This window comes from Asparagus officinalis, chromosome 9 (genome assembly GCF_001876935.1).
Source record: "Asparagus officinalis chromosome 9, Aspof.V1, whole genome shotgun sequence".
NCBI classification, from domain to species: domain Eukaryota; kingdom Viridiplantae; phylum Streptophyta; class Magnoliopsida; order Asparagales; family Asparagaceae; genus Asparagus; species Asparagus officinalis.
Window position 1 is genome coordinate 41,156,582 of NC_033802.1, and position 14,457 is coordinate 41,171,038.

The following is a 14,457-nucleotide window of genomic DNA, read 5'->3' on the forward strand; positions in this document are numbered from 1 at the left end:
TATACCATTGTATAGTATATTATTATATTATTATTATATTATTATTTATTACCAATAACTTTATTATTATTATTTATTAGTTTATTTATATTTAATTATTAATTACTTATTATATAATACATTATTAACATATAAAATATTGGTATTTAATATGTTTTTATATAAGATAATTTATTTATTATATTTTTATATTATTTAATAAATATTATTAATATATTAAATTAACTATAATATAGTATAGTATAGTATAATATAATAAGCATGTTGATAATAACTCTATATTAATTATATTTAATATATTATGTTAGATATTATATTAACACCTTCTCAAACTCAAAATCAAAATACCATACTTAAAACACCTAAAATATGTTTTGAAATAAGTGTTGTGTTTTTGGTTTGAGGATAATTTAGCTCAAAAAACACCATGGTTTCCAAACGCATGGTGTTTTGTTTTTGACAAAAACACCATGGAAATAAGTAAAACACAATGGTATCCAAACGGAACCCTAGTTTTTCAAAAGCTGGGGTTTACTAGTTTTTTAAACAAGGAGATATTAAAAAGCTAGCTTAAAAAGCTAGTTTGACCATAAAATAATCTCCCGCAAACGTCGTCTTAGTTACTTGATTAGAAGCTATAGACCTAAAGCAACAATATGCTATTTAATTTCTTTCTACGATAAAAAAACACTCCTAATAAAGGCTTTGTTCTTGTGTGGAAAAGTTATTTGTAAGATATTTTGACCATAGTTGAATTGTTAACATCAAGTGAGAGGAGGGAAAAAAGATTTAAGTATTGGCTTTAAAGGAATTTACATGCAAAATGGAAAAACCTGGCTTCAGTGCATAATTACCAGTAAATTCAAATATCCAAATGAAGTGCTTGATCTTAAAATCAGAAGCACTACACCAAAACTCAATGTTGCAGTGAAGCTAGAGGGATAATTTTGTAATCTAAAATTCGGTCTTGTAGATTGAGGGCAATGTTTAAAAAAGCATTGCGCAGTTAGGAGCTTTTTTTTGGCACTTCATTTTTTCAAGGCGGTTGCTTCTGTCGTTTTCACTCCAATAGCGATCGAGACTCCAAGACAATGACTCTAGCATCGAAGGGAAATGCTGAGGTGAGACACCACACCAAGAGAGGAAAAGGGTTTAGCTAAGATTAAAACTCTAGCTACAATGCTTTATATAATTTGGATCTGGACATCAAGTTTTGACCTGATCCTTTCTTGACAAGATAGAAGGAGAAAATCAAAATTATAATAATAAATTGAAGACAATTTACCTCTTGCAGGTCTCAACACGGATTGCAGGAGCTCTAACAATGGTCGATATTGTGGAATAATGGCTCTAGGAACAAAGGAAACACTGAGGATAGACACCAGAGAGGAAAGTTTCTAGATTTGGAAAGTCTAACCTTGGTGCTTAATAGAATATGGATTTGGATACCGGTTTTTGACCTGATCAATATTTTCACTCCAGTAGTGGTCAAGACTTCAGAACAATTACTCTAGCATCGAAGAGAAATGCTGAGGCGAGACACCACACCAAGAGAGGAAAAAGGTTTAGCTAAAATTAAAACTTTAGTTGCAGTGCTTTATATAAATTGGATTTGCCACACAAAACGTTTTTTAAAACAATGGTTGTTGGCTCTTTTTAAAGGTAGAAATATGAGCTATTTTATGTACCCTTCCTTTTATTATAAAAAGCTACTTTTAAATGTCTCTATCAAGATTTGAATCTAGGTTACTCTGATATCATATTAAAATCTTGCTGCTTAATAAAAATTTAAAACTTTCAGTGAGAATTGAAGGTTAAAATTGAATAATAACACTTGGAAGAAGGGCATATTTGTAAAAATAAAATTGCTAATTGTTACACAAACGTACAAAGGTGCGTTGATTCAAACTTAACTTAGTGAATGCAAACATGAACAAGTTAATATTTAACCTGTGTCTGATGCTAAAAACATAGGGTTTTTTTTAATACTATTCTCTTAAATCTTTAGCATTTGATATTAGTCCCTCAAATCCTCATATTTTGATTTAAGTCCCCCAAAGCACCTTAGTATGTTGATATTAGTCATTCTAATTAGTTGGCGTTAAACTATAGATGGAATATTCGGTTTCTTTTTACTTTTTTTCTTGACTGGACAGTTATACACCTCAATTCACATACCCAAATCCACGCCCCTTTAAACTTGCACCCGTTAAGACCCTCGAACTCAAAACTCATTTGATCCATTTCACTCATCTTCTCCCTGAATATACCCAAAACCAAACCCATTAATGTCCAGAGAAGGGAACTCATCCAATAACAAAATTCTCAAAATCCTTACAACCATATCATGAAATTCTCATGATACAAAGCTATAGCATAATGAAAGTAGTTAAAATACACAGTTATGCATGAAATGAGCTCACCCAGTTTCAATGTTACATTAAACGCTGGGCACTTCTAGCTTCGGACTTGGCGCCCAGCGCTTAATCGTCTAGGCGGACGCCTAAGTGGTTTATGGATGTTTTTTTTTCTTACTTCATTTAAGTGGTGGTCGATGAGGTTTTGCTGAAAGTCGGAGGAGATAGTGGAGGTGTTCATATTTGGAGGTTAATGGAGTTTGGAGGACGTGTAGGCTACGACACCTAAAATCACAATCAAGGCCTACAAGGCGCTAGGCGCTAGTTAGGCGGCCTAGGTACCGCCTAGGCCTAGGCGTACGCCTAAGCGGACTAGGCAGTTAGGCGGCCTAGGTACCGCCTAGGCCTAGGCGTACGCCTAAGCGGACTAGGCGGAGGTTTTTTAAAATAATGCTCAGTTTCAAAAGAGAAGCATAATTCCGCACTCCATTCTCGTGACTTCATTAGTTCATGTTTCCAAACATAATTACAAAAATAATTTCATAACCTCCCCAGGATTAAAATAAGAAGAGGAAGAAAAGGCCAAAGGAAGAAAACATTCTCAAGCTTCGTCCATGGTCGCCAGCAATGCTGAGTGCCTGAGGGCATCAGAGGGGGCGGTTTCCGGCCACATTCAGAGAAGATGAGGGAAGAAAACCACGGTTTTAATAAGGAGCGAAGGAGATGGGTAATAAGGTAATTACCCATCCATGGTTAGTCTAAAGCAACTCATGGTTTAGAGTTTTGAATAGTTAAGTTGACGAAAGGACTAATATCTACATATTAAGATGAATCGAAGGATTAATATCAAACTATGAACATTTGAGGGACTAGTATCAAAACAATAAGATTTAAGGGATTAATATCGAAAAACCACAAAAATTTATTGTAAACAAATATCACTATACAGGTAATAGGAATTGTCTAGTAGTGCATGTGTAGAAAGATACCATACATTTTTGGGTTAACAATGTGAACTTTTCTTCTATTAAGTTTTGTTAACAGCTACCTCTGCCATTTATGTTAATTATCATTTCCTTTTTAATTGCTTTAAAACAAGTCCTCTGCCCCTAGCTTTAGTCCTTAATGCCTGATTAACTATAATATAATCACTTCTACTAACTATACTATTTAGTGACTTCCTTAGTGATTGACTAGGTTGCATGGGTACGTGTGCAGACACGGATACAAACAAGGACACGGGACAAAAAAAAGTTGAAAAAGACATGATACGGGGACACAAGCACACACACGTATGTTTCTTTTACTATCTATTATAATTAAGAATCAAGTTAATCAAACTAAGAATTAAGGTTTAACAAACAAAAGTTTAGTTTTAATCTCATGGGATATGATGGGTATTTTTCAAATCTTTTAAGTAATGGCTTCGGTTTTCGAGTTCAGAAACCCATTGCTTTGAGCTCGATATATCCAAGAAACTAGTTTTAGGGTTATATGTAATTGGGAAATCGGGTTTTGCTTTGAACCACGTGTCCATTGTGTGTCCATGGTGAATCCATGTCGGACACGTGTTCGAAGTGGATACAACATTCAAACAAAGTGTCCGAGTAACCTAGGTCATTGATCAAACCATCTAAACCAATTTTCTTTCATTTTATCCTTAATAGATGCAACCTCTAACTTTCTATGAATGAATTCATTTCTTATCATATCTCCTATGTCCACATGTCCATCTCAACATTTTTATTTGTACTACACTAATTATTCAGTCCGATATACACTAGTTTTATTTTATATTCTGATGCAAAGGATAGATACATTAGACATCCACTGGTTGCATGTGTGGCATAGGGCAGGGGGTTGGGGGTAAGGAATTGTCTGTGCGCACTTACAATTTGTTGACAGATTAAGGGTACATGTCTCTAATGTAACAGAAATTGAATAGAATAGGAAAATTCTCATGGTCGTTTTGGACTGTAGTTGACGGATGTAAAAGAGGTGGCTTCACAATGCCATATTGAATTCACGAAACAAAATTAAGAAAAACACGTGACTGTATACCTAGTGTTGACCTTATGACCCATAGAAGAACATGAGTATAGATTTCATGTGGGTCTTCTTAGCACTAACGTGCATGTCAACTTGATTGGCATAAGAAATGGCTGATATTGAATAAAGGCATAATTTGATCCCTGACAGAAAATAATTAATACCTCAGAATTAGAAAAAAAAAATCCCTGACGATATTATTCAGATGCTCAGTCTTACAAGATCATCTTGGATGAAATGTCAAGATCATGATATTTTCCCAGATGACACACCAGGAAAATGAACAAAATATACTCAAGTTCTATGTTGTATATTAATTAACTGATCGATGAAACCTTATTAGTATTTAGAGGCTTAAGTGATCTTTTAAGATTTTTCTGGTTGGCAAAGTACTAGCTAGGACTAGAAGTTACCCTATGACAAAATTTACATGTAACAGCTTTACGTAACATCGATCAAGGCATCCATTTACTGTCCTGACCTACTAGTATATATGGCTCACATTTCAACTCCCACTACCTATCATATACAAATATTGTGAAAGAGTAAATTCATTTGCAGAGCATCTGGCAATCACATACTAATCTGTATAATACAGATAGGACCACGGATCTTTGTTTGAATATTGAACACATACAATGTTTAATAAAAAAAATTTATTGAATATAACTAAAGATTAGAGAGGAAAATGTGTTCAATCTGCAATACACACGTGCACACACACCCCAAAGAAAAAGTTATTTTATATTAGATTTTTTTTTTCATGAAAGCGCCTTTAAAATAGGTCGAATCGATAAAAACCACATTTGAAGTTTTTTATACGTAAAACACCTTATAAGTGGGTTTAGTTTTCAATCTACGACTTTTCGTCAAATTTTGCTAATTTAGTACCTTTGTTATCCAAAATATCCTCATTAATTACATGTGTAGTTGGGAAACACGAGTTAGACACGTGCAATCAATGAGGATAGTTTGGATATTACTTGAGCAGAAATTGACAAGAAGTGTTGATCAAAAGCTAAAGCCACTTATAAGGTTGCTTATTTATAAAATAAAATTCAAAGGTGTTTTCTATCGATTCATCCTATTTTAAAGGTGATTTTCATAAATAAAAAACTCTTTATATTATTATATTATATTACTAAATGAAATTGACTATATGGCAAAGTTGCAATCAAATATCTAAATATCTATTCAGACGCATCGAGTAGCTTATCATTATGCAGACACGTATCCATATTTAGTCAATTATAAATATTCATATTTGTCAAAGAAAAAGTAATGAATATATTAGGATTGATTTATTTGTATCATTGTACATCCCCATTGAATGTTAAATGTCAGGCTAAGCTTAACTTTAAGAGGGGTTAATTGACGACCTGTACTATCGCCCAATAACCAACCCCCTAAGTGCTATTGTTGAGGATAGATCCCCTTGTGCTATCTCCTAATTGCAAATGGTCAGATAGACCATAAGTGGATTTTTTTTTAACTCTATTACCCTCAAGAGGTCTACTCAAAAAAAAAAATCCTTTCTCTGAGGGTAGAAATGTTAAAAATTTTCACGTAAAGGGTCTATGATGAGGTGCACATTAGCTCAACCTATGGATAGTGATGACTAGCGTAAAACTATAATTTTTCACACAACCACAAAGATCAATGACAAAAACTGTCGAGTCATAATTAACAGTGGGAGTTGTGTTAACGCCGTCGTCTCCAACATAGTGACTGTACTTGGATTGAAACATGTTCCCCATCCTCAACAATATAAAGGATCTTGGGTAAATATTACGTCCATTGAGGTTAAAGAATGATGTCTTGTCCCGATCCAATTTACTACTTATTCGGACAAAATTTGGTGTGACATTGTTACCATGGATGTTGGGCACATCATTTTACGTAGACCCTATATATATGATTAAGATGTCACTATCTATAGACGATAAACACCCATTCATTCGTCCATGATAGAAAGAGGATCTGCCCCTCCTCTCCCTCCCTATTCTACTTCTCGCCCATAACCTCTTCTAATATAATGAACGAAACTTTGTTGCACGACTTGTCTCTCTCCAGAAGCACACCCGACTCACCAATATACTCCTCTCCTACACCCCCTAGCTGCGCTTGTCGATTTCCTACGCGACATGCATGTGACACCTCAACACCGGCCTACTAGATTTTGTTCCAGGATCTAATCTTCCCAACTTGCCTCATTACAAAATGAATCCAACCGAACATGCCGAACTCAAAAGGCAGGTTGAAGAACTGTTGACTAAGGGGTTCATTAAAGAGAGCTTGAGTCCGTGCGCTGTGCCGACATTACTAACCCCTAAGAAAGACGGCTCATAGAGAATGTGTGTTGATAGTCGAGCAATCAACAAAATCACCGTGAAATATCGGTTTCCTATTTCCAAACTGGATGATATGTTAGATATAATGTCTGGCGCCACCATATTTTTCAAAATTGATTTGAAAAGTGGCTACCCTCAAATTAGGATTCGTCCAGGGGATGAGTGGAAGACAGCTTTCAAGACGAAAGATGGTCTATACGAGTACATGGTTATGCTTTTTGGGTTAACAAATGCTCCCAGCACCTTCATGCGAGTTATGACTCAGGTACTGCGACCTTTTATGGGAAAATTTGTGGTCGTATAATTTGATGATATCTTAATTTATAGTAAGTCGCTGGAACATCATATTGATCTTCTCAATCAAGTCTGTCTCACTTTGAGGAAAGAGAAACTATTTGCAAATCCCAATAAATGTATTTTCTTGACTAACCAAGTTATATTTTTAGGATTTGTTGTGTCTTCTCAAAGAGTTTCTGCCGATCCTCAAAAGGTTTAGGCAATTGTAGAGGGGCCCGAGCCCCAAAGTATCCGCGATGTAAGAAGTTTTCATGGGCTCGTAACTTTCTACAGGCGATTTATCAAGGAGTTTAGTGCTATTATGACCTCAATTATAGATTGCCTGAAAAGAGAGGAATTTCAATGGTCCGAAGAAGCTGCTACGGCTTTCAAAGAAATCAAGCAGAGGATGACCGACGCACCTGTTATGAGACTTCCTGAATTCTCTAAGATGTTTGAGGTCACGTGTGACGCCTCGAGTATTAATATAGGTGGAGTATTGAGCCAGGAGAAGCACCCCATCGTCTAGTTTAGTGAAAAACTTAGTGGTGCTAAACTGAACTACTCTACTTACGGTAAGGAGTTCTATGCGGTTGTGCAATCATTTCACCATTGGCGACATTATCTTTTACCGCAAGAATTTGTTATTTATTTTTGGACCATGAAGCCCTTCGGTATCTTAACTCTCAAAAGAAACTCAATGTCAGACGTGCTCGATGGGTTGAATTTCTACAAGACTATATGTATACCCTTAAACAAATGGCTGGAGTTGAGAACAAGATGGTTGATGCACTCAGTCGCCGAACTTGTCTTCTAAACCGAATGAGTGCAGAGGTAGTGGGTTTCGAAAGAATCAAAGGGGAGTATGTATCATGTCCCTACTTTGGAGAGATTTTTGTTTCTTTAAAGGGAGCGACTCCCGAGATAGATGGTTTTCTGCTCCAAGATGACTATTTATTTCGATTTGGTAAGTTATGCATTCCCCGTACTCCTTTGAGAGATTATCTTGTTTGGTAATTGCATGCAGGAGGTCTTGCTGATCATTTTGATCGTGAAAAGACTATAGAGGCTGTAGAAACTTTATTTTACTGGCCAAGCCTTAAAAGAGATGTCGCGAAGTTAATAGGACAGTGTCGCACTTGCCAATTAGCTAAGCAACGTAAACAAAATATTAGCCTGTACACACCCCTCCCTATTCCAGATCGTCCCTGGCAGGATGTGAGTATGGATTTTGTGTTGGGACTTCCTAAGACTATCAGAAAACATGATTCCATTTTTATAGTTATGGATCGCTTTTCAAAGATGGCTCATTTCTTACCGTGCAACAAAACGTCCGATGCTTCCAAAATTGCTCGGATTTATTTTGATGGTGTGGTCAAATTACATAATTTGCCCAAAACCATTGTATCTGACAGGGATGTGAAATTTGTGAACTATTTTTGGAAAACTCTATGACACAAGATGGGGACTAAACTTCAGTATTCGTCTGCTTTTCATCCCCAAACTGATGGTCAAACCGAGGTAGGACTAAACTTCAGTATTCGTCTGCTTTTCATCCCCAAACTGATGGTCAAACCGAGGTAGTTAATAGGAGTTTAGGCAATCTTTTGCGCGTCTGCTTTTCATCCCCAAACTGATGGTCAAACCGAGGTAGTTAATAGGAGTTTAGGCAATCTTTTGCGTTGTTTGGTTAGTGAGAATTTAGGAAATTGGGATCTTTTGTTACCCACTGCAGAGTTTGCATACAATAGCTTAGTCAATAAATCAGTAGGTATGAGTCCATTTGAAGTTGTGCATGGTTACAAGCCTAGAAAGCATATAGACCTTATTCCCATGTCGCATCATCCTAGGGTGTCCGAGTTAGCAGTTGCATTTGCATCACACATTCATGATTTACATCAAGAAATCAATAAGAAAATTGAAGAAAGCAATGAACAATATAAGTCTCATGCTGATTTACATAGAAGATATTTTGAGTTTAACGAAGTTGATTATGTAATGATCCGGATTCATCCAGAACGGTTTCCACCTGGAGCCATCAAGAAATTACATGCTCGTAGTGCTGAGCCTTTTAAGATTATCAAGAAAATTAACTCAAATACTTATGTAATCGATTTACCTCCAGATTTCGGAATTAGTTCGACATTTAATATTGCGGATTTGGTGGCTTATAAAGGTCCTCCTTTTAACCCTGACAATCAACTTGTGGATCTTGATGAGCCTACCCCTGATTTTTTCCTTGAGGGACCCCTATTACCACTACTGCCTACTACTTTTGTCCCATTTACGGCTGAACAGATTGATAGCATTCGAGATGACCAAATCATCTCCACCAGAGATGGTAGTTGCAGACGATATCTAGTACGTTGGAAATGTCGTCCTCAATCTGAAAATACATAGATTACTCGTGAGGACCTGCAACACCTGGCTCCAGATCTATTGGAGTATTATGAAGGTCAGTTGGAGCCTAACTCGACGGGGTTGAGTTCTTCCCACCCCGGGGGAATTGATGAGGACATCGCACAGCCTCCACTTCACACATGCTTTTACTGTCGTCGTCGTGTTGCTTTAGCTTATATTTGGTTTTGATTTTGAGAAGGCTTAGAGTCTAGCTAGTGTTACTTTTATTCTCTTTATTGTATTTACTCAATAAATTTTAGTCCCACATCGGATATGAGAGTGAACTTGTAATTGTTAAAGGCCTATTTAAAGAGGTCAATTCTATGAAATAAAGCAATGAATATTTGAAGAAAATTTTGTTTCATTTGTGAGACTTTGAGTAATTGATTTGATCTCTAAGATTGAGTTAATGGTGGTGAAGCCAAGGCCCGAGTTGCGATTTGTGGTCATATCTTGTTAATTTTCCAAACCCTAGTTTTCCCCAAATCTTTGTTGTTTCTCATATTTCCTTACATAAAACCCTAAAAATTCCCATCGTCCCGCATCAGTCTATCTGCAACAACAGAACTACAGGGGTATATCCGCAATTGGGTAATAGTCCAGATGGCCTATCCGCAATTAACCCTTTCAAGACAACAAGATATAGATGCAGATAAGAATATTCAAGTTCTGATAGTAAGGAGACAACAAACCTGGAGGTGTAAGCTCTCCATTGATTCTTCGTTTTCGAGCACTAATAGATTTTGCAGAATGTTGCAAGATTGCCTCAGCCGATCTCTCAGCTGGCACTGAAGTAGCTGACAGTACAACCAAATACGCAAAGTAAATAGTATGACGACAACTAAACAAAAGAAAGAGGTTATGGCTGCAGCAAGTACAAACCAGTTGTAGGTGAGCTCCATCCCAATGATCCAAAGAAATATAACTTCTCATAGTGATGCAGTAAGGACATGTAGTACTTTCGCAAAACAAATGATGCATTTGTGGCTGTGGATGGGAAATTGAAAGCAGCAGTTACTTCTCTCCATCTGCGATCTGCAATTACCTGAAATTTGAGAGACCCAAATCTTAGTAAGACCAAATAATAATGACAGTATTCGATTCGGAATCAAGAACTCTTGTTAGTGATACCTCCCTGATAAAAACACAGAAACACGCTCATTTAAGGAAACAGCAGAAACATAGGGTCAAAGGCTCAAAGGGAATAGTCAATAGTGCAGACACATTGACAGGAAACGACTAACAAGAACAAACAGCAATAAAGACAAACACCACATATTTGAAACAACAAAACAATGGCCATGAATATATATCATTAAAGACTCCAAACACTAAAGGGTAAAAATCTTCAGGGACAAAGTCTAATGGGCTTGACTAGAATGCAATGTTAAAAAAAATTAAGGAATGCCAAGATACCAAATTAATTGAAAAGGTAAGCACAAAAGAAAATTAGTCCATTGCTCTATAGATTTTTGAAGTGAGAAAGGCTAGTAGGCTTTCATAGAAACTCATGTTAAGTGCAAAAGAAGAGACCCCTAGAATGGATTTCCACAAGGTAGAAAGAACTCTTGTTATGCCACCATGCGCTAACATGACAAAGAATCTACATGCAGAACATGATGTGTGGCCTTCAAGCATCATGGACTCGAGTCCAAGCATCTTCAAACTCACAACCTTCTACAAGAGAATGATGTGGTAACATCATTATCATCTAAACTGAGCTCACTTGGTCACTAGTTGATACTTTATTTGACATTTGTGACTTACTGAAACTTTTTAAATGTTGATTGACAAGATGTAAATTTTTTTATTGTCGCCAAGTTTTTCTTTTTCTAAAAAAGAATAGATGCCTCTTAACTCTAAAATTATTTCTTCAAAAAGAAAAATGAGCAAATCTGTGTTTTTTTGAAATGAGTAAAACTGTGTTTTGTTGATCAAATCTTTTTAAATCTATTTTAAATGCAATGTAAATTTGTTACATTCATTAAGAAAAATAATTTTTTAACATCATCTTTATTAATATCATTTTTAGTGAATACTTTTTATCTTTAGTTATGATTGAGTCATAAATGTTTGACATGATACCATTTAGCATCACGCAAACTATAATAAACAAAAATTGAAATAGAAAATGTATCAGTTGTTAATATTATATAATTATGGATATGTATAAATGTAAAGTAGGTGACCACATTATAAATCGTGACAGATATATAGAAGATATATAGAGTTCATTGGAATTACCGGAAGTAAACCAGTTTGAACAGAATTTACTGGCTACACAATTTGTTATGTTTTCCATTATATTTTTCTTTTTATATGTTTTCTTTTTTTACTTTGATTATGTAGTGACGTTTCCTATTTCTTTTCAATCCTGTTCTGCTAACTTGATCTTGACTTAGTCATTAAAAACTAGATGTGAACTATTTAAGTTTTACAATAGTTTTAGAAACCTTCTCCTAAATCTAGTCAGCATTCTTTTTTATGGATACAGCATTTAAAAAAATTGTATTGCTTGTGTAGTGGTATATGATCCAGTTAAGGCCTGATAATCAGACTGCATCATGAGGCACAGGCAACAAAACAAATTTACATTCATAGAATAGAATTGCATTTTATGATGTTCATAACATGTCATACTGATGCTACGTGCACTCTCCAATGTCTTTTAGCCAGGCTAAGCCAAGATATTTAAATGCAGAGTTGTAGACAATCTAAGAATGGATTTTACACGTAGAAATAAAATAAGTCATGTATCCTTCATCATCAGGTTCTCCAGGAGCACTTCTATATTTTAACCAACCCAGCTTTGATACCTGTGAAGGATATCCTTTTCCATCCAGATGCCATGAAGAATGATTACTGTGGAATAACTTAGAATAAGTTGCTTCTTAGAATAAGTTGGTTCCCATGATGTGATTTGAGTATGATGTTAATGAAGAAGGATGGTTAAAGTGATCGATACTTTTGGCTTTTGGAATAGTACATAAATATAGAGAAAACTCACAAGAAGGAAAGCTTTCATGAGAAGTATTAATGATCAGCCAAGCTTTATGAGCCAAAATGTTGTGAAATTAAGGGGAAAAAAGATATCTAGGGAATGGGCTTTTAGAAAAGGTTGTGCAAATATGACGAAGATTAGATTATAAGATGTGCAGATTAGAAGTACCTTCAGTTACGGATAAATGAGGAAGAAGTAACTGAGATGGTAATAGTATTGACATGTGCACTAAGACAAATTAGGAGCTATAAGATGGCACTTGAACTGTGTAGGGCAGAGGAGCAGACCATGGATTAGGGCAGTAAAAAAGGATAACATAGTTGCTAATTTTAAGAAAGGATCTCCTTAACAGATGGGATCGAGAAAAGAATTCATGTAGTGGCCCATAGATTTGTTAAAAGCTCATGGTAATGGTGGTGGTTGTTGTCATAGCTATACTTGCATATAAAGGTTCTTTGACGGTTACGGTCATAACAGAAACTAAAGAGATGGAAAGAATCTTCAATAGATAATTTCCATTAGAAAGAGAAGTGGCAAAAGTCAAAGAGAAGTACTGAAGCATAAATTTAGGTATCGTGTCATATCACCATCTCCACTTCAGTCAGTGTAGGGTCATGTCATGTTTACCTTCATAGATTTTATAGCATAGAAAAGATCTCTGTGACAGGTTTCTGCAACCATGCCGCAAACAGAATAGCGCTTGGGATACCAAAGAAAGAAAAGAAAGATATGGGACTTGTTTCTCTTCTTTATCATAGTCAATCATACTAACTGACTTTCTTTAAAGAATGATATGCCGAAAACAGAATAGGGTCATGTCATAGTCAATCATACTAACTGACTTTCTTTATGGGACTTGTTTCTCTTCTTTATCATGAATTCTTGACACTGTGAGCTTGTTGCTTCTCCAGAGAACAAAATGCTAAAGCATTTCTGAAAATAAACCATTCAAATGTTTATAGGACATAAATACAACTGTGGTCTGCAAAATGAATCATTTAAACAGATTAGTGGTTCTTAAATATGTCAATGTGTTGGTGCTACAAGGAAATCAATTCCAAGATAATAATAAGGGTCAACGGTAACTTTCCAAAACCACCCAACCTCTGTTTATTCCATCAAATCCCGCAGAAAATCCCCCTAAACTTTCAGCATTTTCCCAACAGTTCCCCTACGTGTAAATAGGAAATAACAAAAAAATGTTCTTGCAAGGAAAAAAGCCCTTTTTCTTTGGGGGGAGGGGGGGGCGGAAGGTGAGGTCTGTCGCCTATAGATATCAAATGACGGATGGTCATTTTTTCTCTCGAGAATATTTTACTTATTTGATATTTACAAGTAGGGAGTCCAGGAGTCCGTCGAGACTCGTTTTAAGTTTGGGTGGGGGAAGGGGGCTATGTAAGACACCCCAATGTTCAGAGAGATTTAGTGAAACCAATAGTGCATGGAACCCGGTTTGTTCCAGTTCAGTGGGCGGGTACAGGAGCATGTTATGCCACCTAGGTAATACGGACGTAGCGTTTTGGGTGTTGTATCTGTGTCCGACACACTATGGACACATGTGGCTCAAAGAAAAACCCGATTTCTCCATTATTTATACCCTAAACTAGTTTCTCTAGTAATATCAAGGTCAAAACCAATTGGCTTTTTAACTTGAAAACTAAAACCCCTTACTTAAATATTTGAAAAACATCCATCATATTATCTCATGAGATCAAAACTAAACTTTTGTTGTTAAACCTTATTCTTAGTTTGATTAACTTGATTCTTAATTGTTATAGACAATAGAAAGAAATCTACAAATGTTATAGGCATTTTCATTTAATAAGGTCAAAACCAATTGGCTTTTTAACTTGAAAACTAAAACCCCTTACTTAAATATTTGAAAAACATCCATCATATTATCTCATGAGATCAAAACTAAACTTTTGTTGTTAAACCTTATTCTTAGTTTGATTAACTTGATTCTTAATTGTTATAGACAATAGAAAGAAATCTACAAATGTTATAGGCATTTTCATTTAAT

General features: G+C 35.6%; 1 protein-coding gene across 1 annotated transcript in view; it reads right to left on the minus strand.

The window, feature by feature from the left end:
* Nucleotides 1-14,457, minus strand: part of LOC109823390 (high mobility group B protein 15-like) — a 21,731-nt gene that overhangs the window by 2,956 nt on the left and 4,318 nt on the right. Inside the window, exons 4-5 of the mRNA XM_020389667.1 lie at nucleotides 10,316-10,478; nucleotides 10,126-10,230 (exon numbers count right to left, since the gene is read on the minus strand). Of these exons, the coding sequence (XP_020245256.1) occupies nucleotides 10,126-10,230; nucleotides 10,316-10,478 (268 nt within the window). The remainder of the gene's footprint in view (nucleotides 1-10,125; nucleotides 10,231-10,315; nucleotides 10,479-14,457) is intronic.